The sequence below is a fragment of the Mauremys mutica genome, chromosome 26 (genome assembly GCF_020497125.1).
Source record: "Mauremys mutica isolate MM-2020 ecotype Southern chromosome 26, ASM2049712v1, whole genome shotgun sequence".
In the NCBI taxonomy this organism is placed as follows: Eukaryota; Metazoa; Chordata; order Testudines; family Geoemydidae; genus Mauremys; species Mauremys mutica.
This window is the reverse complement of record NC_059097.1, coordinates 8,890,136-8,915,648: the sequence shown is the minus strand read 5'-3', so window position 1 is coordinate 8,915,648 and position 25,513 is coordinate 8,890,136. Positions and strand designations below refer to the sequence as shown.

The following is a 25,513-nucleotide window of genomic DNA, read 5'->3' as shown; positions in this document are numbered from 1 at the left end:
ACTTGTGTGGAGAAAGTGAATAAGGAAGTGTTATTTACTCCTTCTCATAACACAAGGACTAGGAATCACCAAATGAAATTAATAGGCAGCAGGTTTAAAACAAACAAAAGGAAGTATTTCTTCACACAATGCACAGTCAACCTGTGGAACTCTTTGCCAGAAGATATTGTGAAGGCCAAGATTATAACAGGGTTCAAAAAAAGAACATGATAGATTCATGGAGGATAGGTCCATCAATGGCCATTAGCCAAGATGAGCAGGGATGATGTCTGTAGCCTCTGCTTGCTAGAAGCTGGGAATGCATGACAGGTGATGGATCACTTGATGATTACCTGTTGTGTTCATTCCCTCTGGGGTACCTGGCATTGGCCACTGTCAGACGACAGTATACTGGGCTGGCTGGACCTTTGGTCTGACCCGGTATGGCTGTTGTTATGTACTAGGGAATCTAGTGAGTCCAGTGTAATGGAAGGGAGTTGGAAAATCCCTGCATATGGAGAACACTGGAACATTAGAAGCTATAATTCAGGAACAACAGACTCTAATTAGTCTGGAAAAGCAGAAAGTGCGAAATAAGAATTGGGGTCATGTGACTCAGGAATGAGGGCCTCAAAAATCCAAGGAGCATGCAGAGAAGAGAGACTGTGGCTATTACACATGGTGATGGAGGAGCAAGACTCTCTAGGTATCAAGAAGTTTCACTACCAACCTAGGCCATTTTCACATGCTGGCGTGCAATCCAGAGCAGTACTTGTGTCATCTGTAATCCTGGGTGCGATTCAATCTTCTGCTGTCTGGATACTCCCAGCCAGCATTCAAAGACGCACCGAGTCTCTGTGTGATAAGTAACCCTGGACCAGCAGCTCTCACTCCTGCAGCCTGCTTGTTACACCCCAAGCACATTCTGGTTTGGTTAGAGAAGGCTCAGTGTTTGAGAGAAGGCCAGGGGTAGGAACCTTCTATTCATTATGCTGGACCTAACCCCCAGTTTTACTTGAGTAAAGAGGAGATATTTGACACTGTGCGATACTGCTCCTGTGCTCTGTACCCAAAGTGTTCTGAAGCAGGGGAGGGTCTCTGGTAGTGTGTGTGTCACTGACATATTGGAGTGATGCTGCAACAGGACAGAGTAGAAGTGGCATTGTGGGGCTGGTGTGAACCTTCACTCTTCATTTCCCCTTCCAATAACAGAGGGGACAGGAAACCTTACCCAGCGAGGTCACATTCTCATAGTTCTCCTGCATGACATTCCTATGGAGGGCTCTCTGAGTGGGGTCCAGCAGAGCCCACTCTTCCCTGGTGAAATACACAGCCACCTCCTCGAAGGTCACCGGCCCCTGAAAGAGCAAGAGTCCAACACTCAGTACCTGCTGCCCCACTCACACTCCCAATGAAATGGAAGCTCTGGTGGATCGCAGTCAACACAGTCCCACCCCCAGCCCATTCAGAGCATCCTGGAAACAGCAGGTTAAGGGGACGAAGAGAGAGCCCCTTGTTTCTCCCAGCAGATCCATCACACATCTACTAGCCACCGACTGATACAAGAGATGGAGCCCCTAGCAGGGTCCAGGGAGAGCTGCCTGGTAGGAAGCCCAACATGCTCCTCATTCTGAGGAGCTGGATATGAAGGGAGGGGCAGCTCCCCTAAACCTCACTGCCAGGTGTCCCTTTCATATCTCAGAGCAGCTGCTGGTTAGTCGGATCAGGCTCCAGCACTGGAGTCTGGTTAGTTTTCCTAATCTCATATAGGTGGACAGACGTTTTGCAGCATGAGCTTTCGTGGGTAACCCTGAAGAAGTGCATCTGAAGAAGTGGGTATTCACCCACGAAAGCTCATGCTGCAAAACGTCTGTTAGTCTATAAGGTGCCACAGGACTCTTTGCTGCTTCTACGGAACCAGACTAACATGGCTACCCCTCTGATACTCATATAGGTGGGTTATTTTCTCTTTCACAAATTAGGGCATTTCCACCTCCCAACCTCCTGGATCTGTTCCTAGAATCTAGGCCGCTTATTAAAGAATTCCCAGCAGGTTTACCACACCCTGGCCTCCTCCTTTCCCCACCCTGTGAATTTCCTGCTCCAGTTCAACCTCCAAACCAGACTGTGAAAACCTTCCCATCTCCGGTGTATTTGCTGTCCCTGTCCTCCAGCAGGAACCCACCAACCACTCCCACCAATAATCCCTACCTGAGCTGGCTCCACTGCAGCCATTTCTCTCCCCTGTGCCATGGGAGGATCTGATTAAATGGAATGAAACGTGGACATCATTCTGCAGCCTGGGAGGGTGAGAAGGGTAATTGTGAGGGTTTCACAACAGGCTTTAGTTAATTTCATATCATAATTCCCCCAGGCCCTTTCCCTGCAGACAGACATCCTACATTCTGCCATGCTGAGAAAATGCTTGATCTCTTTATTACAGTGTAGACCTGACCACTCCTGCCAGGCTAAGCCCACAGAGACATTTTTAACCTCCCTTCTCCCTTTCCCCCACCCCGTAACAAAGTCTCTGAACACAAGGCTAGAAAAGAGCAGAAGCCAAGGAGTCACCGTGAGGGATTCCCTTGGACACTGACCCCACGACAGCAGGAGGAATATGTTGTCAGGAACTGGCTTTTCCTCTGGCTGCTCCTTTTCTTGTTCACCTGGGCCGGGCAAGGCAGAGAAGCAGCTTTAATTAAGGTCACTTCCCAGCACAAAACTCCCACTAGTGGAGCAGCAGCTGCCAAGCCTGGTCTCCCAGATCACAATGGAGGCTGCAGCATCTGACCCAGGAAGCTGAACCCCAATATCCTGAGCAGAGGGACAGAGTGTTTGAGTGGCCTTCCCTCCTTTAGCTCTCTGGGGAGAGCAGCTAATGAGAGCCCCTCCTCACAGGGAGAATTGCTGATCTCATTTGCCCCACTGTACAGCTGGTCACTCCTCCTTTTTCCATACAGTGACTCTGGATTAACAATGGTCTCAATGAAACCAGATTCCAGAAAGAATGAGTCCAGAATGCTGTGGAAAAGATCATAGTGTGGCAGTGCTAACCCACTTCCCACCTCCCTCAACCCCAGATCTAGGACAAGGACTCGAGGCACAAATTTTCCCTATGGAACTGGACGTTCCTGCAGTTTTCAAGAGAGGAGAAAAGCAAAATCTGTGATTTCACCTCACAGTGTTTGATAAGTGGAAAGAAAGTTATCACAGTGACTGGGCCTGGCCGGGGAATGTTAGGCAGTGCTTAAAGCCAGGATTCTGGCATAAGTTAATTAGAGAGGAGAGAGGTTAGCAGCAGCCCCCAGAGCCCCCAATCCCCCCAGCCAGGGTCTCACCAGATATTCCCTGGGACCCAGCCCCCAGAGTCCCTAGCCAGGGACCTCAGATACCCCTCAGAGCCCCACTGGCCAGAGAACCCCCACCAGACCATCACTGCCAGCCTGGGAAACCCAAAGGGTTCCCCCCACTAAGAGCCACCAGCAGCCAGAGATCCCCTGAAAGGGACCCCAACTGGGAACTCAGTCCCTCACTGCCTGCCTAGGACCCCCGACTGCCCTCCAGCAGGATCTGCCCTGCCCTTTGCCTGGCACCCCCTCCTTCCCCCCTGCAGGATCCCCTGATGCTTTACAGCAGGACCCCTCACACTGCTTGCTTGGCATCCCCTTGCCTAGCGCCGGGGATTCTCCCCCACACACTGTGCACTGGGCATGGCAGCGATCCCAGGAGTCTGCGGGGGAAGCCCAGACAGAGCCCCTGGCACAGCACCAGGCTCCCTCTAACCCCCTGTTCCACCTCCCCAAGAGATGCCCACCCCGGCTGTTCTGCAGCCACCAGGCCCCCAGCGATACCCACCTCCAGGACCCACAGCCTCAGGGCTGGGCACATCACAACCACCCCCTGAAACCCCAAACCTCCAGAACCCACCAACCTAACTAGGGTACCCCCTGCCCAGCCACCCAGAGGCCTCCCCCTACCACAATCCCCCTTCAGCTCCAGCTGCAATCTCCCCTCACAGCCACCCCTTGCCCTCAGCAACAGTGTTACCTCACAGTGTCTGATAAGTGAATAGAAAGTTTATCGCCACCCCCAGGTGGCCAGTCACACAGGCAGAGGGAGCCCTTGGGGATGCTTCTTTAACAGGAGAAGGGGAGGCATGGAGGGGCATAGGTAAGAAATTTCCATGCCTTGTCACTAGCAAGTAATGGATCCACCCCAGAGGTGGCTAAATCTTGGCACTGTGGGAAGCAGCCCCGCATGGAGACCATTTGTCATGGGGTTTGGGATACTTCTCAACCCATGCTGCATTCAGAGTGACCTTCTCAGCCCCTGCCAGCTGGAGAAAAGAAAAGGGTCCAGCCAACTCTCCTGTTACCAGCTGGGAACCACTGATCCCCCAAACAGGGGCAGGGCTCTGACTTTGATGGGTATTAAAGATGTGGCTGGTCTCTTTCTTCAGCAAACATTTTAACAGAGATAAAAGAGGGAAACAAATCATTCTCAAAGGAGAGGGGAAAGATAATCACTGAGCAATTTAACCCCCTGCAACATCCAGGATGGAAAACAACTCAGTACAACAGGTTAGGGGGGAGGGATAGCTCAGTGGTTTGAGCATTGGCCTGCTAAACCTAGGGTTGTGAGCTCAATCCTTGAGGAGACCACTTAGGGATCTGGGGCAAAAATTGGTCCTGCTAGTAAAGGCAGGGGGCTGGACTTGATGACCTTTCTAGGTCCCTTCCAGTTCTAGGAGATTGGTATATCTCCAATTATTACCTTTTAGGTTCCCCCAAGAAAGGCAAAGTTGTTGGGATTTAGAAATATGGGGAACAGCCCAAAACTCAAGAGGATTTTTAACTAACATTTGATAATGACATAGAAAGAGGCAAGACCTGAGCTTTCAGATCAAAGTTCTGAAATGGAAGAGAAACAATGGAAATCTGAGAGATTTTGGATCCATTTTTGCAAATTATAGAGAGGAAAGTGGAAAATCGAGGGGATTTTCTATCAGTTGTTGATACGAGGTAAAATCTGAGTGTTTCACATCAATATTTGATAAAATGAATAGAGAGGAAATGGGCAACATTTGCAAACATTTTATATCCATATTCAAGAACCTGAGAAAAGGTGTAAATCTGAGATTTTCTTAATATTTTATAATTAGAGAGATAGGGGAAAATCTCAGGGCAAATTCAATTAGAAACAGACAACTATGGAGAAGTGGGGCAAATGTTTAGGGTATTTTATATGAATCTTTGAGATTTACAGAGAAAAAGTGTCACAAACTATGTATTTGATAAGATGAGAGAAAACCACCAAGATCTGAGGGAAGAGAGTCACTTTCCTACCCAGCCCTAGCACCATCCCCCACTCCAACCCCGGGGTCTCTCACTCACCAGGGGGCTCCGGCCCAGGGGCTGGCCCTAGCTGGAGAAAGCCCCCACCAGGCATAGTATATTAAACTACTCTGCCTAGGACTGTGCTACTGGTAGCAGCCTGGAGCTGGGCAGTCTTCATGGGGGACACTTGCTCCTCCCTTCCCATGCCCTGTTGTCCGCAGAGAGTGCCCCCAGCCCAGCCCAGAGGTGTCCCTGTCTCAAGGCTCCCCCAGCCTCTGCCCATTCACCCTCTGCCCAGCTCAGAAATCACTCGGGGGAACCATTTCCCACCCGCACAAGGACAAATCCCTGCAGGTAGAAATGGGGGAAACCCCCCAAACCTGAGACCTGAACTGGCCATTGGCGAAGGGGAGAGAAAATGGGGCACAATCGCGGGGGGGGGGACAGGGAACTTCTCAGGGGTTGGGGGAGGGGGGTCACCCTGGGCGCTGCTCGTGGCTCTCTAGGGAGAAAGGGGGCAGGACGGGGGAGGAGGGGGGTCCCCACGGGAGGGGGCAGCGGTAAATCCGAGGGGATCTCAGCCCCCCCCTTTCTCTCCCCGCTCCTCGGGGGTCACCTGCCCCCCCCGGCCATGTCCGGGCTGCACTGACATTTCCCGCCCGCCCCAGCCCCGCCCGGCCCCACGCAGGGACCCCAGTGGGGCCGGGCCCCTCCCCCCGGCACCCCCCGCGGGGCCCCAGGGCAGAGCCTGGCCGGGCCGGGGGGCGCTGGGCTCCTGCGGGGGCAGCAGCTCCGAGCCCCCCGCGGGCGCTGCCCCCCCCCAGGGAGCAGATCCCGGCGCTGCGAGATGCCGGGTCCCCCCCGGGCACTGGGGCAGAGTCACCGCCCGGCCCCGCCCCCGGGGCTCGCTCCGGGGCCTGGAGGCTGCAGCTCCGCAGCGGGGCGGGCGGAGCCCGGGGCAGCCCCAGGGCGGCTCCAGCGGGGCCGGGGCCGGGGGGGGGTTAATGAAGGGCTCTCCCGCCGCGATCTGCGCATGCCCAGGGCACCAACCCTTCTCCGGCCCGGGAGAGGCTCCAACGGCCCCACGCGAGCCAGGCAGAGCCGCAGCGCCCAACGCTCCTTTGCAGCCCGGATCCGTCTCCTCTGCCGACGTCACTTCCGCTTCCGGGAGAGTCAGGAACTACATCTCCCAGCCTGCCCCGGGGGCGCTTCCGCCCTCCCCTCACCACCCCACCCCACTCCAGGTAAGTGCGGGCCCCGAGGTCAGCCTGATTCCCTCTCCCCGCCTCTCTTCCCCTTTTCCCGCAGAGAGTCCCCCCCCGCCCCGGTCCCGCGCCCCTCCCCCAGCCTGCGCCTCTCACACCCGTGCCCCCGGAGCAGCGGCCCCGACTAGAGCTCCCGGAGCCTTCTCGCTTCTCGGGGGCAGGGCCGGGCTGGGCCGGGCCGTTGCGCTGCGGGGGGAGCCGGGGGCGGGGCTGCGCGCGGGGCGGGGGGAGCCTCAGGGGTCTCTGGCCCGGCTGGTGAGTGTCCCCGTCGCACCGGAGAGCGAGACACTGAACCCCCGGGGGTGGGCGCCGCGCGCCCGCAACCCCCAGCGCCGGGCCCCGCCCGCGCCCGGCCCAGAGCCCCCCCTTCCCCCTGGTGCCCCGGTCCCCGCCCGCGCCCGGCCCAGAACCGCCGCCACCCCGCCCCCGTGCCCCGGTCCCTGCCCGCGCCCGGCGCGCCGAGCTCCCCCCTTCTCCCCCCCCCTTCTCCCTGCCCGCGCCCGGCGTGCCGAGCTCCCCCCTTCTCCCCCCCCCTTCCCTGCCCGCGCCCGGTGCGCCGAGCTCCCCCCTTCTTCCCCCCCCTTCCCTGCCCGCGCCCGGCGTGCCGAGCTCCCCCCTTCTCCCCCCCCCTTCCCTGCCCGCGCCCGGCGTGCCGAGCTCCCCCCTTCTCCCCCCCCTTCTCCCTGCCCGCGCCCGGCGTGCCGAGCTCCCCCCTTCTCCCCCCCCGGTCCCTGCCCGCGCCCGGCGTGCCGAGCTCCCCCCTTCCCCCCCCCCCTTCCCTGCCCGCGCCCGGCGCGCCGAGCTCCCCCCTTCTCCCCCCTCCCAGTCCCTGCCCGCGCCCGGCGCGCCGAGCTCCCCGCTTCTCCCCCCCCCCCGGTCCCTGCCCGCGCCCGGCGCGCCGAGCTCCCCCCCCCACCCCCCCCCCGCGTCCCTGCCCGCGCCCGGCGCGCCGAGCTCCCCCCTTCTCCCCCCCCCCTTCTCCCTGCCCGCGCCCGGCGTGCCGAGCTCCCCCCTTCTCCCCCCCCCTTCTCCCTGCCCGCGCCCGGCGCGCCGAGCTCCCCGCTTCTCCCCCCCGGTCCCTGCCCGCGCCGATCTCCGCGCTTCTCTCCCCCGGTCCCTGCCCGCGCCGAGCTCCCCGCTTCTCCCCCCCCCGGTCCCTGCCCGCGCCCGGCGCGCCGAGCTCCCCGCTTCTCCCCCCCCCCCGGTCCCTGCCCGCGCGCCGAGCTCCCCCCTTCTCCCCCCCCGTCCCTGCCCGCGCCCGGTGTGCCGAGCTCCCCGCTTCCCCCCCACCCAGTGCCCTGGTCCCTGCCCGCGCGCCGATCCCCTCATGGTGCCCTGGTCCCTGCCTGGCGCCCCGAGCCCCCTGTGTGCCAGTCACTGGCTGGGGGTTCAGTGTGTACTGACCTCGCTGGTGCTTTTTCTGTGGCCTGTGGTAAAACTAGGGCCACATCTGGAATAGTTGATGGACCCCCTGGAAGACCCCTGGTCACCCCCAGGTGTAGGTGTCCCCCTGGTTGAGAACCACTGATGTGGGGAACCCAGGCCCACCTGCTGTCCCAGCCTCCCACTGCCTAGACAAACCACTGTTGCTACCCACCAAGATCAAACAATCCTTGAATTGGTGGAAGGACCCAGCAAATGTCTGATGCAGTGTGAGACCAATTTAGAAAGTCTCTGAGGGCAACTTTCTAAATTGGTCTTTCATAGGAGTCTATTTCAGCTCTGTCAGGTTCAGGGTATGGCTACACTTGCGAGTTGCAGCGCTGGTGGAGGCTTTCCAGCGCTGCAATTAGTAACTGTCCACACCTGCAGGGCACTTCCAGCGCTGCAACTCCCTGGCTGCAGCGCTGGCCATACACCTCACTCAGCATGGGGAATAAGGATTGCAGCGCTGGTCATCAAGTGTGGCCACACACCAGCGCTGTTATTGGCCTCCAGGGTATAAGGGTGTATCCCAGAATGCTTTTAACTAAATTACTCCCTTTGTTTTGTTATGCAGCCTGTCTTTGTTTTGTTGTGAACCTCTACTGGAGCTGCTCTACTGGAGCTGCTTATCAGCTCCTGTTTGCTGTGATCAATCTGTGAACAATCAAATGAGATCCTCCTCCCTGTGTGATTCACAGGGGTTGAGTGTTTGCATTTTGCTTGACCAGCAGCGAGAAAAGGAGTCATTCACAGGGGTTGAGTGTTTGCTTTGCTTGAGAGAAACAGGGGGAGGGGGCAGAGGGGGGAAAGAGAGTATGTTGGATGCAGGCTGTTTGCAGTTAACAGTAAGGGGGTGGGAAAATTTTCTGATTTTGCACAGTGTCAGTTCCAAAAATCCACTTTCTCTTCCCCCCCCTTTCACACTGCCCCACACCCCCCTCTTTTGAAAAGCATGTTGCTGCCACTTGAATGCTGGGATAGCTGCCCATAATTCATCACTCCCAACAGCGCTGCAAATGTGGCCACACTGCAGCGCTGGTAGCTGTGAGTGTGGCCACACACCAGCGCTGGCCCTGCACAGCTGGATGATCAGCGCTGCAGATTTGTAAGTGTAGCCATACCCTGAGTGAGCGCTCCTCCCACAACACAGATCCTCAGTCACTTGATGCTTAACCCTTCACCCTGGGCTGCTGGTTCGGCTTTGGTCCCCTCCATTAGCCTCAAGTCACTGGGTCTCCACTTCCTACCATGGCCCCATGAAGTCTCCTCTCAGGTGTAAAAGCAGCATCGGGTCCATGAAGGGTCCTGTTGATGGAGCAATGATTGACACTTTCTCTAGTCTCCTTTTCAGATTTTGCCCCATTTTCTCTCTAATTCTCCAATGTTCATTTAACAGTCGCAGGTTTGGGATATTTTCACACCTGTTTGACCTGTGGCAATTTTTTTTTTCTTTCTTTGGGAAATTGTCCTGAATCATTCCCCAAATGAGAAGGGGCTTAATGGGTGCAGCTTGCAGAGCCCTGAGACACAGCTGCCTCTGGGGTGGGATGCGCTGGCCATTCTCTGCCAGCAACAAGGCAAGGAAGGGGACAGAAGGAAAAAGTCCCCACTGGAGACTGTCCCGCCCAAGGTTACACAGTCCTGGCTACTGCTGCCCCCAACTGCCCAATGCGGCTCCCCCCAGCTGTCAATCACCTACCCACCTCTGCTGCTGCCTCCTCCCCACTGCCAGGCAGTTTTCCTGCTCCCCACTCCCCTCACGTACCCTCTTAAAGCACCTCCCCACAGGGCTCCCTGCTGCCTATGTGAAGGGGGGCGGGGGGGATTATTACTCTCCGTTTATGGAACTTCCATATACAATCCCATCAAACTGTCCAATTACTGTCACTTACTTAGTATAAAATCTCTTCAGATCTGGGTGGTTTTCTCTCATCATCAAATATTTCTTTTTAGACTTTCTTCCCCAATTCTCAAAGATAGATATACAATATCCTGTGTGCAGTGCTGTAGTCGCCATGGTGGTCCCAGGATATTCAAGGCTGCCCCCTTGATTTATATACAAATGTTTGGTGTTATTCTCCATCCCATTCCTTATGAATCTGAACACGTTCGCTTTTTTGCTGGCAGCTGTGCATTGAGTGGAGTTTTTCATTGATCTATCTACAGCAACATGCAAATCTCTTTCTTGTGTAGTGGATAATATGTTCTGCTGATGCCGCAGGTGTAATGCATGTTCAGTAGGGGTTTCTCCCCTCTTCTTTATTTGTATTTCCTCTCTCTATTAATATTGGGGTGTCCTCCTATAGGTTAGTGTATTAATGATCTCATGATCTTGGGGTCAAATGTGTCAATTCGTTGCCATGGCACTCCTGTGGTCAGACATCTGCGGATGTTCTATTGAAATGCCGGTGTTAGCTCATGTTCTTCTGGTTGGCTGGTGTCTTTATGGACAAAATTCTCCCTTAGAGACACTGTTTCCTGTTCTCCAAACCTTAGGGTATGGCTACACTTGAGAGTTGCAGCACTGGGAGTTACAGCGCTGGTCGTACAGCTGTGTAGGGAAAGCGCTGGTGTGTGGCCACACTCACAGCTACCAGTGCTGCAGTGTGGCCACATTTGCAGCCTTTGCAGCGCTGTTGGGAGTGATGCATTATGGGCAGCTATCCCAGCATTCAAGTGGCAGCAATGTGCTTTTCAAAAGAGGGGGGTGGGGTGGAGTGTGACAGGGACCTGGGAGGGAGAGAGAGTGGATTTTTGGAGCCGACACTGTGTATCAGCTCCCTGCCTTGCAAAATCAGAAAATTTTCCCGACCCCTTACTCTTAACTGCAAACAGCCTGCAGACCAGATAAGCAGCTGCTCCAACGGACTCCCTTTCTCCCCCCTGCCCCCGCTTTCTATCCTCAAGCAAACACTCCTCCCCCTGCCTGCCTCATTCACAGCAAGGTAGTGGGTTCTCTCATTTGATTGTTCACAGTCAGTTACAGATTGATCACAGCAAACAGGAGCTGTGTTTGTTTTTTAGATAAGCAGCTCCCGGAGCCCCGAGTTCACAACAAAACAAAGAGAGGCAGCAGAACAAAACAAAGGGAGTAATTTAGTTAAAAGCATTCTGGGATATCTTCTAATACCCTGGAGGCCAATAACAGCGCTGGTGTGTGGCCATGCTTGACGAGCAGCACTGCATCACCAGCACTGCACTCGTTATACCCCAAGCAGACCCAGGTGTACAGCCAGCGCTGCAGCCAGGGAGTTGCAGCGCTGGATGTGCCTTGCAGGTGTGGACAGTTACTAATTGCAGCGCTGGAAAGCCTCCACCAGCGCTGCAACTCTCAAATGTAGCCATACCCTTAGTTAGGGGTGACTGTGTCAGAGTTCATAGGCCTCAAGTCTTACGCTAACTGTTCAAGCCAGTATCGTACAGGATACAGGCCTGTAGGTTCCTTCCATTACTGCTGCATAAAATAAATGCTAAAGCTGGATCTGTGGGCTACATTTGATAATTAATTTACCTCCCGGTGTACAAGTAGCTGCAGTTTTTCTCTCCAATGTGCATTTAGAAAGACAAGGTAGGTGAGATAATATCTTTTATTGGAACCACTTCAGGTGATATGAGAGACAAATCTCTGAGCTACACACAGATCTCTTCTTCAGGAGAATATCCTAAAACTTTGCCCTCCTTTCTCTCTAGTTATCTATTTCTAATTTAATATTCCCTGAGATTTTTTTCCATCTCTCACTAATAATAAAATATTAACATAACACATCCTCAGATTTTGACCTTTTCTCATTTTTTGAATATATTTAGAAAAGTTTTGCAGAGGTTTCCCGTTTTCTCTCAATTTGTCAAATAACAATATGAAATTCACTCTCATTTTCCCACTTTCCTTTCTAGTTTGTGAAAATTGACGAAAAATTCTCCAGATTTCTCCCCTTTTCTCTTTAATGACTTAACATGGATATCAGCTGTCAGTTTTTGTCTTTTTCCATGTAATTATCAAATGTCTTAAAAAGCATCTTGTGTTTGAAGACGTTCCCATGTTTAGTTGCAGCAAGTTCTCCTGTTTTGGAGGGAATTTTTTGCCTTAGTCATTCTCCATCCTGGTGGTTGCAGGGAGTTCAATGTTCAACTTTCTCCTCTCATTTGAGACTCATTTCTTTCCCCCTTTATCTTCATTAAAATGTTTGCTGATGAAAGTGACTCGCCCCATATTTAATACACATCAAAGCCAGAGGCCTCCCCCTGTTTGGGGGGAACGGTGTCTCCCAGCTGCTCACAGGACTGTTGCCTGGACCCTTTTCCTTTCCTCAGGGGGCACAGGATGAGGGCTCAGTCTGTGCCTGGCTCCTTGCTGCCCAGGCTGTCCCCAGAGTGGCTGCGAATCTTCCTGCTACTGTATTAGCCCCTCACTTGCCCCTCACCGTGTTCACCAGCAGTATCCCAAACCCCCATGATGAATGGTCTCCATGAGGGGTTGCTTCTCCTAGTGCTGAGATATAGTCGTGTCTGGAGTGGGTCCCTATTGGCCATTATCTGCCAGTCACCAGGCATGAACATTTCTTAAAAAAATTGTCTCCTCCATGCCATCCATTCTCCTGTTAAAGAAGCATCACCCAGGGCTCCCTCAACCTGTGTGAATGGCTGGCAGGGGCTGCTGATAACTTTCTATCCATTTATCGATTACTGATATGAAATCATGACAGGCTTTGCTTCTTTCCCCGTTTTCAGAACTGCTGGAACTCCAGGTTTTGGAGGGAAACTGTTGCTGTGAATCCTTCTCCCCCTTCTTAATCAAGAGACACTTCAAGGAAGAACATGAAGTGACTCCAGATTAACATGGGGGCAAATAAAATCAGGATATGCCCCTCTGGGGAGGGGGTTTCAGTTGTTGCTAAATGGGGGGAAGCCCTCAGTCTCTGTCTGACTGTGTCTCTCTCTCTTCTCAGGATATTGGGGTTGAGCTTCCTGGATCAGACGCTGCTGCCTGCATTGTGATCTGGGAGCCCAGACTGAGCAGCTGCTGCTCCCCCGGTGGGGTCTGGGCTCGGGAGTGACTTGGGGCGAAGCTTCCTCTGTGCCCAGGCAAGGTGAGGACTTTCCCCAGCTGTAACTAGCTCCATGGGCCAGCCCGAGGCTCTGCCCACACCAACATCTGAGCCAGATACTCCAGGTGATTGATAGAGACCTCAGGGAACGTGCTGGGGATGGGCATGAAAGTGACTCTGCACAAATAGCCCCTCCTCACCCCACAGCTCTCCTCCCCTTAGCAATTGCAGGAGCTGATCCAGCCATAGGAGAGCGAACACCCAGGAATGGCTGGCTGTCCGCCAGAGGCGGAGGTCCAGGAGATGGGAAACACAAGGAGAAAAGGGAGAGAGAGATTGATAGGGGCAGTGGGAGAAATAATTGGGGGGAGAGATTCCCTGATCTCTAACCTACCCCCCCACACTTACTGCAGCATCCGGGGCACATTCCCTTTCCAGTGAACAAGGTGAGGTGCAGGGAGAGGAAAAGCCGATTCCTGATTCTCCCTGTGCCCCCGGCTGTGGGAGTGTGCTGGCCTGGGGACAATGTCAGGGGAAATCCCCCAAATCACTCCTTTCGTTCTGCTCTTGTCTCATATTTGGTTCCCAGACTTTGTTATTGGGAGGGTTTCAAAATGTCTCCGTTGTTTAGTGCCAGTGTGGTGGGCCGGGTCAGTGGTGTAATAAAATGATCAAACGTTTCCTCAGAATGGAATCAGAGAACTGTAGGGCTTGAATGAACCGTGAGAGGTCACCTAGTCCAGCCCCCCAACACTGAGGTGTTTGCCCAACCTGTCCTTAAAAACCTCCAATGATGATGAATCCACAGCCTCCCTTGGTAACCTATTCCAGTACTGAACTAACCTTCGTTACAACTGAGTCACATGGCTGGCTCAGATTCAGTTTGTGATCCACTGTAACCCCCAGATCCTTTTGAGTAGTACTGCCCCCACCTTTTCTCAGGTTTATGAACATGGATATAAAATGTTTGCAAATGTTGCCCATTTCCTCTTTATTCGTTTATCAAATATTGATGTTAAAGACACACAGATGTTACCTCATATCAACAACTGATACAAAATCCCTCCGATTTTCCACTTTCCTCCCTATAATTTGCAAAATGGATCCAAAATCCCTCCAATTTGCATCATTTCTCTTTCATTTCTGAACACTGATCTCAAAACTCAGGGTTTGCCTCTTTCTATGTCATTATCAAATGTCAATTTAAAAATCCTGTCGGGTTTTGGGCTGTTCCCTATATTTCTAAATCCCAGCAACTTCTTCCTTCCTTGGAGGGAACCTGTTGCCCTGAGTCGTTCTCCATCCTGGAGGTCGCAGGGGGTTAAATTGCCCAGTGATCATCTTTCCCCTCTCCTTTGAGAATCATTTGTTCCCTCCTTTACCTCTGTTACAATGTTTGCTGATGGAAGAGACCAGCCACATATTTAATACCTATCAAAGCCAGAGGCCTCCCCCTGTTTGGGGATCAGTGGTTCCCAGCTGGTAATGGGAGAGTTGGCTGGACCCTTTTCTTTTCTCCAGCTGGCACGGGATGAGGAGGTTGCTCTGAGTGCAGTGTGAGTTGAGAAGTATCCCAAGCCCCATGGCAAATGGCCTCGGTGAGGGGTTGCTTCCCGCAGTGCTAAGATGCAGCCACCTCTGGGGTGGCTCCATGGTGGCCATTATTTGCTAGTGACAGGCCATGGACATTTCTTACCTATTTTGGACCTCCAGGCCTTCCATTCTCCTGTTCAAAAAGCATCCCCCAGGGCTCCCTCTGCCTGTGTGACTGGCCAGCAGGAGTGGTGATAACTTTATATACACTTATCACACACTGTGAGGTAACACTGTTGCTGGGGGACATGTGTGTCTGTTTGGGGAGATTGCAGCTGCAGCTGAAGGGGCATTGTGGTGGGGGAGGCCTCTGGGTGGCTGGGCAGGGGGTACCCCAGTTAGGTTGGTGGGTTCTGGAGGTTTGAGGTTTCAGGGGGTGGTTCTGATGTGCCCAGCACTAAGGCTGTGGATCCAGGAGGTGGGTATTGCTGGGGGCCTCTTGATTGCAGAACAATGGGGGTGGGCATCTCTTAGGGGTGGGGCAGGGGTTAGAGGGAGCCTGGTGCTGTGCCAGGGGCTCTGTCTGGGCTTCCCCCACTGGCTCCTGGGATCGTTGCCATGCCCAGTGCACAGAGTTGTGGGGGAGGGGATCCCTAGCAGATCAGGGATGCCAAGCAGACAGGGTGAGGGGTCCCGCTGTAAAGCATCAGGGGGTCTCAGGCAAACAGCAGGGCAGATCCTGCTGAAGGGCAGGCAGTGGGGGAATCCCAGGCAGGCAGTGAGGGACTGAGTTCCCGGTGCGGGGGGTCCCTTGGTGGGGTCTCTGGCTGCTGGGGGCTCTTGGTGGAGGGAACCCTTTGGGATCCCCATGCTGGCAGTGAAGGTCTTGTGGGGGTTCCCTGGCTGGTGGGGCTTTGAGGAGCATCTGGGGTCCCTGACAGGGACTCTGGGGGCTTGGTCCCAGGGAATATCTAGTGGGACCGTGGCTGGGTGATACTGGGGGGTGTCTGGGGGACCCTGGGTGTGGGCTGTGGGGGCTGCTACTAACCATGCTCCTTTTCCCTGATCAGCTTGTGACAGAATCCTGGCTCCAAGCACTGCCCGTCATTCCTTGGCCACGCCCAGTCACCAGGATAACTTCCTATCCACTTACCAAACACAGATTTTGCTTTTCTCCTCTCTTGAAAACTGAAGGAACTTTTGGTTCCATTGAGAAACTTTGTGCCCCGAGTCCTTGTCCTAGATCTGGAGGGTGAGGGAGGTGGGAAGGGAGTCAGCACTGCCACACAATGGTCTCTTCCACAGCATTCTGGAATCATTTTTTCTGAAATCTGGTTTCACTGAGACCATTGTTAATCCAGAGTCACTGTATGGAAAGACAAGGAGTGACTCCAGATGAACAGTGGTGCAAATGAGATCAGCAATTCTCCCTGTGAGGAGGGGCTCTCATTAGCTGCTCTCCCCAGAGAGCTAAAGGAGGGAAGCTGCTCAAACGCTCTGTCCCTCTCTGCTCAGGATACTGTGGTTCAGCTTCCTGGGTCAGATGCTGCAGCCTCCATTGTGATCTGGGAGACCAGGCTTAGCAGCTGCTGCTCCCCCAGCAGGGTTCTGTGCTGGGAAGTGACGTTAATTAAAGCTGCTTCTCTGCCCGGCCCAGATGATTACTTTCTCCAGCTGGTCCTAGCCCCATAGGCCCTGTTAATACTAAATTCTGAGCCAGAGACTCCAGGTAACTAAAAGAAACCAAGGGAAAATGCTGGGGTCTGACATTAAAATGACTCTACACAAACACCCCCCCCTTCATTTCTCCTCCCATTAGCAATTGCAGGAGCAAATCCAGCCATGGGGGAGCAAACAACTCAGGAATGGGACTTTCCTACCAGATGGGCAGGGCGAGGGGACAGGGAAAAGGAGAAAGAGAGACTGAAAGGGGCCGTGGGAGAGAGGAGTTTTGAGAGAGATTTCCAGATCTCACATCTGTCTGGGCAGATTAATTACTGCACCCTGGGTAGAATCACTTTCCTGTGGACAAGATGAGGATCAGACAGAGGAAAACCTAGTTCCTGACCCATATCCCTCCTGCTGGGGTGTGGCTGCCATGGGGTCAGAGGGAATCGTCGAAAGTGACTCCTTTCATTTTCCTTTTTTCTAGCATTTTGTTCAAAGACTTTGTTAGGGGGAGGGAGAAGGGAGGTTAAAAATGTGTCTGTGGGCTTAGCCTGGCAGGAGGGGCCAGGTCTGCAGTGTAATAAAGAGATTGAGCATTTTCTCAGCATGGCAGAATCTAGGATGTCTGTCTATCTGCAGGGAAAGTAGGGTGACCAGATGTCCCAATTTTATAGGGACAGTCCTGATATTTGCAGTTTTTTCTTATATAGGCTCCTATTACCCCCCACTCTCTGTCCTGGTTTTTCACACTTGCTGTCTGGTTACCCTAGGGCCCGGGGAAGCGTGATGTGAAATTAACTAAAGCCTGTTCTGAAACCTCCAGAACTGTCCTTCTCACCTAGACAGGCTGCAGAATGACATCCATGTTTCACTCCAGCTCATCCCATCCTCCCATGGGACAGGAGAGAGAAATGGCTGCAGTGGAGCCAGTTCATATAGGGATTATCGGGGGGTTGCTGGTGGGTTTCTGCAGTGGGGGAGGGACAGCGAATACACCGGAGATGGGAAGGTTTGCACAGTCTGGTTTGCAGGTTGGAGAAGGGCAGGAAATGCACAGGGTGGGGAAAGGGAGGAGGACAGGGTGTGGCAATTGTTTAATTGCTGGGAATTGTTTAATAAGCAGCCTAGATTCTAGGACCAGACCTATGAGGTTCGTAGGTGGAAATGCTCTAATTTGTTGAACAGAAAATAATCCACCTACATGGAGCTAGCAAAACTGATCAGACTCCCACTGCTGGAGCCTGACCCGACTAACCAGCAGCTGCTGTGAGATATGAAAGGGGCACCCATGAGTCAGGTTTAGGGGAGATTCCCCTCCCTTCATATGTAGCTCCTCACAATGAGGAGGGTGTTGGGCTTCCTACCAGGGAGCTCTCCCTGGATCCTGCTAGGGGCTCCATCTCCTGTATCAGTGTGTGATGGATCTGCTGGGAGAGACAAGGGGCTCTCTCTTTGTCTCCTCATCTTGTTGTTTCCAGGATACTCTGAGTGGGGTGGGGGTGGGACTCTGTTGACTGTGAGCCACCTAGAGCTTTCATATGATTGGCTCCTCTCCCCCACAAATAGTGGGGCTGTGAACGGGGCAGCAGGTACTGAGTGTTGGACTCTTGCTCTTTCAGGGGCCGGTGAAGTTCGAGGAGGTGGCTGTGTATTTCACCAGGGAAGAGTGGGCTCTGCTGGACCCCATTCAGAGAGCTCTCTAGAGAGACATCATGCAGGAGAACTATGAGAATGTGACCTTGCTGGGTAAGGGTTCCTGTCCCCTCGGTTCTTGGAAGGGGAAATGAAGAGATAAGGTTCACACGAGCCCCACAATGCCTCCTCTACTCTGTCCTGTTTCAGCATCACCGCAATATGCCAGTGACACACACACTACCAGGGACCCTCCCCTGCTGCAGAACACTTTGGGAACAGAGCACAGGAGCAGTATCGCACAGTGTCAAATAGCTCCTGTTTGCTCAAGTAAAATGGGCTTACGTCCAGCATAATCAACAGAAGCTTCCAGCCCCGGCCTTCTCTCAAACCCTGAGCCTTCTCCACCCAAACCAGAATGTGATTGGGGTGTAACGAGCAGGCTGCAGGAGTGAGAGCTGCTGGTCCAGGGTTACTTATCACACAGACACTCGGTGCGTCCTTGAATGCTGGCTGGGAGTATCCAGACAGGGGAGCGCCAGCATCAGAATTTAGAATTTCACCCAGGATTACAGATGACACAACTCCTCACTGAGCTGGGTTGCACCCCAGCATGTGAAAATGGCCTAGGTTGGTAGTGAAACTTCCTGACACATTGAGAGTCTTGCTCCCCCATCACCGTGTGTAATAGCCACAATCTCTCTTCTCTGCAGGCGCCTTGGATTTTTGTGTCCCTCATTCCTGAAGTCACATGACCTGATTCTTATTTTCCTCAGTCTGCTTTTCCGGAATAATTAGAGTCTCTTGCTTCTGAATTATAGCTTCTAATTTCCCAGTGTTCTTCACACCCAGGGATTTCCATACCCCTAATGATTTATTTGCCCTTTTCTGAACCTCTTCCAATTCCAATATATCTTTTGTGAGATGGGGCGAGCACATCTGCACGCAGTATTCAAGATGTGCTCGCACCACAGATTTATATAAAGGCAATATGATATTTTCTGTCTTATTATCTATCCCTTTTTTAATTATTCCCAGCATTCTGGGTTTTTTTTTGACTGCCTCTGCACCTTGAGTGGATGTTTTCAGAGAACTATCCACAGTGACTCCAAGATCCCCCTCTTGAGTAGAAACAGATAATTTAGACCCCATCATTTGATATGTATAGTTGGGATTATGTTTTCCAGTGGGCTGCATTATGTGCTATCCTGACATCTAGTACTGCTGAGATCCTGCATTCAGTGATATCCCTGCCCTTCCTGTTCCCTTTCTCCACTGAACCCCACCAGCCCATGCTTCCTGTTCCCAGCTTCCCCAGGACTCTGTCAAGTATCAGAGGGGTAGCCGTGTTAGTCTGGATCTGTAAAAGCAGCAAAGAATCCTGTGGTACCTTATAGACTAATAGACGTTTTGCAGCATGAGCTTTCGTGGGTGAATACCCACTTCATCGGATGCAAGTAGTGGAAATTTACTCTCTCATTGTCTCTGGACCTCTCTGTCAGCAAGAAGCAAGTGCCAGGGAGACTTGCCCTCTGTCTGGAGTCTTCGATATCTGAGACATGGATTTACTTCCTCTGTGTTTTAGGACACTCATTGAAATTGAGTGTCTGTGACATTAACAGTCCAGATTGTACTGTGGTTAAACAGCTGTTTCCTCTCAGTTCCCCAAGCTGGGGTGTCTTTAACACTGCTTTACTGTGAGAACAGCCACTCCTGGGCAGTTAACACACAGTCTCCAGCATGTATCATAGAATCATAGAATCTCAGGGTTGGAAGGGACCTCAGGAGGTCATCTAGTCCAACCCCCTGCTCAAAGCAGGACCAAACCCAACTAAATCATCCCAGCCAGGGCTTTGTCAAGCCTGACCTTAAAAACCTCTAAGGAAGGAGATTCCACTACCTCCCTAGGTAACCCATTCCAGTTCTTCACCACCCTACTAGTGAAAAAGTTTTTCCTAATGTCTAACCTAAACCTCCCCCTCTGCAACTTGAGACCATTACTCCTTGTTCTGTCATCTTCTACCACTGAGAACAATCTAGATCCATTCTCTTTGGAACCCCCTTTCAGGTAGTTGAAAGCAGCTATCAAATCCCCCCTCATTCTTCTCTTCTGCAGACTAAACAATCCCAGTTCCCTCAGCCTCTCCTCATAAGTCATGTGCTCCAGCCTCCTAATCATTTTTGTTGCCCTCCACTGGACTCTCTCCAATTTATCCACATCCTTCTTGTAGTGTGGGGCCCAAAACTGGACACAGTACTCCAAATGAGGCCTCACCAGTGCTGAGTAGAGGAGAATGATCACATCCCTCGATCTGCTGGAAATGCCCCTACTTATACAACCCAAAATGCCATTAGCCTTCTTGGCAACAAGGGCACACTGCTGACTCATATTCAGCTTTTCGTCCACCGTAACCCCTAGGTCCTTTTCTGCAGAACTGCTGCCCAGCCATTCGGTCCCTAGTCTGTAACAGTGCATGGGATTCTTCCGTCCTAAGTGCAGGACTCTGCACTTGTCCTTGTTGAACCTCATCATATTTCTTTTGGCCCAATCCTCTAATTTGTCTAGGTCCCTCTGTATCCTAGCCCTACCCTCCAGCGTATCAACCACTCCTCCCAATTTAGTGTCATCTGCAAACTTGCTAAGGGTGCAGTCCACACCATCCTCCAGATCGTTAATGAAGATATTGAATAAAACCGGCCCCAACACCGACCCTTGGGGCACTCCACTTGATACCGGCTGCCAACTAGACATGGAACCATTGATCACTACCCATTGAGCCCGACCATCTAGCCAGTTTTCTATCCACCTTACTGTCCATTCATCCAGCCCAGATTTCTTTAACTTGCCAGCAAGAATACTGTGGGAGACTGTATCAAAAGCTTTGCTAAAGTCCAGAAATAGCACATCCACTGCTTTCCCTTCATCCACAGAGCCGGTTATCTCATCATAGAAGGCAATTAGGTTAGTCAGGCATGACTTGCCCTTGGTGAATCCATGCTGACTGTTCCTGATCACTTTCCCCTCCTTTAAGTGGTTCAGGATTGATTCCTTGAGGACCTGTTCCATGATTTTTCCAGGGACTGAGGTGAGACTGACTGGCCTGTAGTTCCCTGGATCTTCCTTCTTCCCTTTTTTAAAGATGGGCACTACATTAGCTTTTTTCCAGTCGTCCGGGACCTCCCCCGATCGCCATGATTTTTCAAAGATAATGGGCAATGGCTCTGCAATCTCATCGGCCAACTCCTTTAGCACCCTCGGATGCAGCGCATCCGGCCCCATGGACTTGTGCTCATCCAGCTTTCCTAAATAGTCCCGAACTACTACTTTCTCCACAGAGAGCTGGTCACCTCCTCCCCATACCGTGCTGCAGAGTGCAGCTGTCTGGGAGCTGACCTTGTCTGTGAAGACAGAGGCAAAAAAAGCATTGAGTACACTAGCTTTCTCCACATCCTCTGTCACTAGGTTCCCTCCCTCATTCAGCAAGGGGCCCACACTTTCCTTGACTTTCTTCCTGTTGCTAACATACCTAAAGAAACCCTTCTTGTTACTCCTAACATCTCCGGCTAGCTGCAACTCCAAGTGTGACTTGGCCTTCCTAATTTCACTCCTGCATGCCTGAGCAATACTTTTATACTCCTCCCTGGTTATTTGTCCAACCTTCCACTTTTTGTAAGCTGTTTTTTTGTGTTTAAGACAAGAAAAGATTTCACTGTTAAGCCAAGCTGGTCGCCTGCCATATTTACTTTTCTTCCTACACATCGGGATGGCTTGTTCCTGCAACCTCAATAAGGTTTCTTTAAAATACAGCCAGCTTTCCTCGACTCCTTTCCCCGTCATGTTATTCTCCCAGGGGACCTTGCCCATCAGTTCCCTGAGGGAGTCAAAGTCTGTTTTTCTGAAGTCCAGGGTCTCTGTTCTACTGCTTTCCTTTTTTCCTTGTGTCAGGATCCTGAACTCGACCATCTCATGGTCACTGCCTCCCAGGTTCCCATCCACTATTGCTTCCTCTACTATTTCTTCCCTCTTTGTGAGCAGCAGGTCAAGAAGAGCTTTTCCCCTAGTTGGTTCCTCCAGCACTTGCACCAGGAAATTGTCCCCTACACTTTCCAGAAACTTCCTGGATTGCCTGTACACTGCTGTATTGCTCTCCCAGCAGATATCAGGGTGATTAAAGTCACCCATGAGAACCAGGGCCTGTGATCTAGCAACTTCTGTTAGTTGCTGGAAGAAAGCCTCGTTCACCTCATCCCCCTGGTCTGGTGGTCTGTAGCAGACTCCCACCATGACATTACCCTTGTTGTTCATACTTCTAAATTTAATCCAGAGACTCTCAGGTTTTTCTGCAGTTTCATACTGGAGCTCTGAGCAGTCATACTGCTCTCTTACATACAATGCAACTCCCCCACCTTTTCTGCCCTGCCTGTCCTTGCTGAACAGTTTATATCCATCCATGACAGTACTCCAATCATATGAGTTATCCCACCAAGTCTCTGTAACTCACTCCCAGCTACACAGCACTGAGTGCTGCTAGTCAGCGACTCACGAATTACAGTACACCACAGGAGAGCCCCAGAAAATTCTCTGCTCCCAGACTTTCCCCCAGAAATGTGCCTTTTGCACTGTCCAGCACACTACTGAACAACGCAAGCTCATATGAAGTCTGTCATTTCGTCAGTGGAAAATGACATGCACCAGCTTGTTATCCCAAACGGAGTTTCCAACACACTTTAATCCAAACACACTGGTTAGATAAACAATAAACCAAGATTGTTAACTACCGGAAAAAAAAAAGATTTTAAATGACTACAGGTAATGAAGCATAAAAGTTCAGAATTGGTTATAAAAGATAACAAGATAAAACAAAAACTAACATCTAAGTTAACAAGCTAAAACGGATTGAAAGCAAATGTTTCTCTGACCATATTCTGAGACAGGCTGACTTTCCTTTCAGCCAGGACTCTGCCTAACCCGCCCTTGCTGCCCAAGTTCAGCTCTTTGGAAGTTGTCATGAGCAGAGGGAAAGGGGAGAGAGAGAGTCTCAAGCATTTTCCTTACCTCTTTTTATAATTCAATCCTTTGTACTAGAAACCACTTCAGTTCTCAGCTGAGTCATGGTGACAGGCTGTCTGTTGGAGATATGAGCTTCAAGTGGTCTCTGTGATGGAATGTAAATGTCTTCTTCACACCATCCCCCTCCAGAGAATGGCTGTTTGACCAGCTGTTTGCCTTGATGTCTCTGAGGAACTGGTCTGTGGCTGTTCCCCAGAACTGTAACTTTTTCAGTAATATCATACAGTAAAATCTCATAAGTTTACATAAGTGTTGATACACATTTTAACAGGAGGATAATATTCAGTAATTATGTGTTTTCAAATGATACCTCACAAGCCATACTGTGTACAAAATTGATCATAATTTTCTAGAAGAGTGAACATAGGGGTACAGACTGACACAGTGTCTGTGTGTGTTCCCAGCAGATATGTGGGTATTTCAATCCCTCAAAAGCAGTGTGTTTGGCATCTTCAGTGACCTGGGGAGCTGGCCCTGGGAATTCACTGGTTTACTGGGAATTGTGAGACACTTTATATTATTATTATTATTTTATTATTAATACCAATATGAAAAAATTGCAATGAATCGTGCTAGATATGCCATGTAATGTGTCAGTGAAAATGTTATGATTTTCCAGGTATGATAATTTTGTTTCTATGTACAATACCTTTGTATTGTGAGTTATAGATATGTAGGGTATATCTGTATTTCCAGACTTGTGCAGTGTTTCTGGGTGACACCCCCAGACATATTGGCATCAGCACTGCCTAGCTCATTTGATGGCCCGTCCAGGGTCATCAGCTGTACAGCGAACCCATGGAAAGGACTAAGGGGATACACCTATTGAGTCAGCAAGACATGCAGGGCTATGCCTGTGTAATGAGACCTCCAAGGCTTTTACATGCCACGTGCTGTGAAGCTTGTGTTTGGGACACAGGAAGTACAAGCTACATGGCAAAATGAATATAAAGGGCACCTGCATCATCTCCATTTTGTCTTCAGTCCCTCTTCCTCCCTCTGGAGCAACTTTTCTACAAACTGAAGCCTTGACCAAAGGACTGAATGACCTATACAAACTGTGGATGTGGTCCAGATGGACTTTCAAGCCAGCAACTCACCAGTACTGCTAAGAACCTGATATATAGATTTCGGAATGTATCTGACTGCTTTCCCATTTAACAACTCCTTTCTTTCTTTTCTTTTATAATAAACCTTTAGTTTAGATGCTAATGGATTGGCTGGCAGCATGGCCAAACCTATACTGACCTGGTAACATGGCTGACCCTTTGGGGTCAGAAGAACATTTTGTTTATGTGAGCAGAGTTTTAAAATAAGTTTTTAAATAACCTCTCACTGTACTGGACCTAGATGCTGACTGGGAGTCAGAGAACTGGAATGCAATAAAGGGGGTTGTGTGATTTCTTTTTTCAGCTTCTCGATTACCCATGCGGGGAATCAGAAGCACAGTTTTAGGAGCGTCTGCTCTCCCTTTTTCAGCCTGCCCTAACCTTGGCATTTTCAGTGAGAACTGCCCCTGGCACAGCAGGTCACACTAAGCACTGAAGTTAAATTAATAGAATCTTTTTTATGACAAAGTCTTATGAAATCAATTGAACTCCATTGTTTTCTTTCATCTGGGCAGGGTTTCCAGTTTCCATACCTGATGTGATCTCCCAGGTGGAACAAGGGGAAGAGCCATGGGTCCCAGTCCTCCAGGGTTCAGAGGAAAGAGAGATCCTGAGAGCTCCCTGCACAGGTGAGGAAACGTTAAACCAACTCAGAATCTGTAAGTGCCTGAAGGAAACATCTGGGATGCCCTACAAAGCTCTTGGGGAGGTCTCTCGGTTCATTATTTTTCCTAGCAGGGATCGTATCCTCAGGGTAACTATAGCTCATGGCTTTCTGTAGATCCTAGCAGACAGCAGGCAGTAGCTGCCTCCCTTCCCCATGCGAATTTGAATGGGGTGTGAAGACCAAATTGATCCCCTCCTCTCTCCTACTTGTGTTATGTTTATAAGAAGCACAAGGGATCTTTTTCAGTGGAAAAGGCAATACACCGCATTTATTGAAGATACAACAATTAGCATATGCAGTCAATCGCACCCCACACATACACTGTCCTGCCAGTCGATGTTATAGTTACCCGTCCAGAGTATGGATCAATCTTGTGGCCAGCTAGGTTGATCACATGTAGGAAGAGCCAGGTTGTGTCGGACACGATATGATGCTCTGGGGAATTCTTGGCAGGACAAACCCAAAGTTTCATGGCAAGGCACCCTGTTTATATAGTGATTTTCCTTCTTTAGGACCAATGAGTTTTGCACCGTCATGCTTTAATTAATTGTTGTTTGACGAGTGCTTGTTTTCTTAAATTGTCCTTCTCATCCTTTATCTCTTTCTTTCATCAAGTTCCTCAGGGAGTTACCCATGGTCGTTTTGATTACAGCTGTCTAGTCCCCCCTGATAGGTGCCTGTCTCATCTTTAGAGTCGTCAATCTGCCCTCCTCTGACATTTCAATAGGGGCGTGTTGCAGCCTCCTGGTGCCCTTACGTCTGTCTCCAGTTCCTCCCTCGTAC

The 25,513-nt window shown here is 51.3% G+C and overlaps 1 protein-coding gene and 1 long non-coding RNA gene across 3 annotated transcripts in view; one reads left to right on the top strand and one right to left on the bottom strand.

Annotated features, from left to right (window-relative positions):
• LOC123356634 (zinc finger protein 665-like) overlaps positions 1-6,498 on the bottom strand; it is a 638,684-nt gene extending 632,186 nt beyond the window's left edge. The window contains exons 1-4 of the mRNA XM_044999990.1: positions 6,366-6,498; positions 2,577-2,645; positions 2,191-2,279; positions 1,211-1,337 (exon numbers count right to left, since the gene is read on the bottom strand). Of these exons, the coding sequence (XP_044855925.1) occupies positions 1,211-1,337; positions 2,191-2,232 (169 nt within the window). The 5' untranslated portion in view covers positions 2,233-2,279; positions 2,577-2,645; positions 6,366-6,498. The remainder of the gene's footprint in view (positions 1-1,210; positions 1,338-2,190; positions 2,280-2,576; positions 2,646-6,365) is intronic.
• A 20-nt stretch (positions 6,499-6,518) lies between these two features.
• On the top strand, positions 6,519-24,637 carry LOC123356700. 2 transcript variants are annotated; one of them, XR_006575409.1, is made up of 4 exons: positions 6,519-6,559; positions 12,952-13,092; positions 17,871-17,997; positions 24,579-24,637. It is a non-coding gene; the product is annotated as an uncharacterized LOC123356700 (long non-coding RNA). The 2 variants fall into 2 exon arrangements; XR_006575408.1 differs by lacking the exon at positions 6,519-6,559 and having other exon boundaries at positions 11,893-13,092.
• Positions 24,638-25,513: the final 876 nt, after the last annotated feature.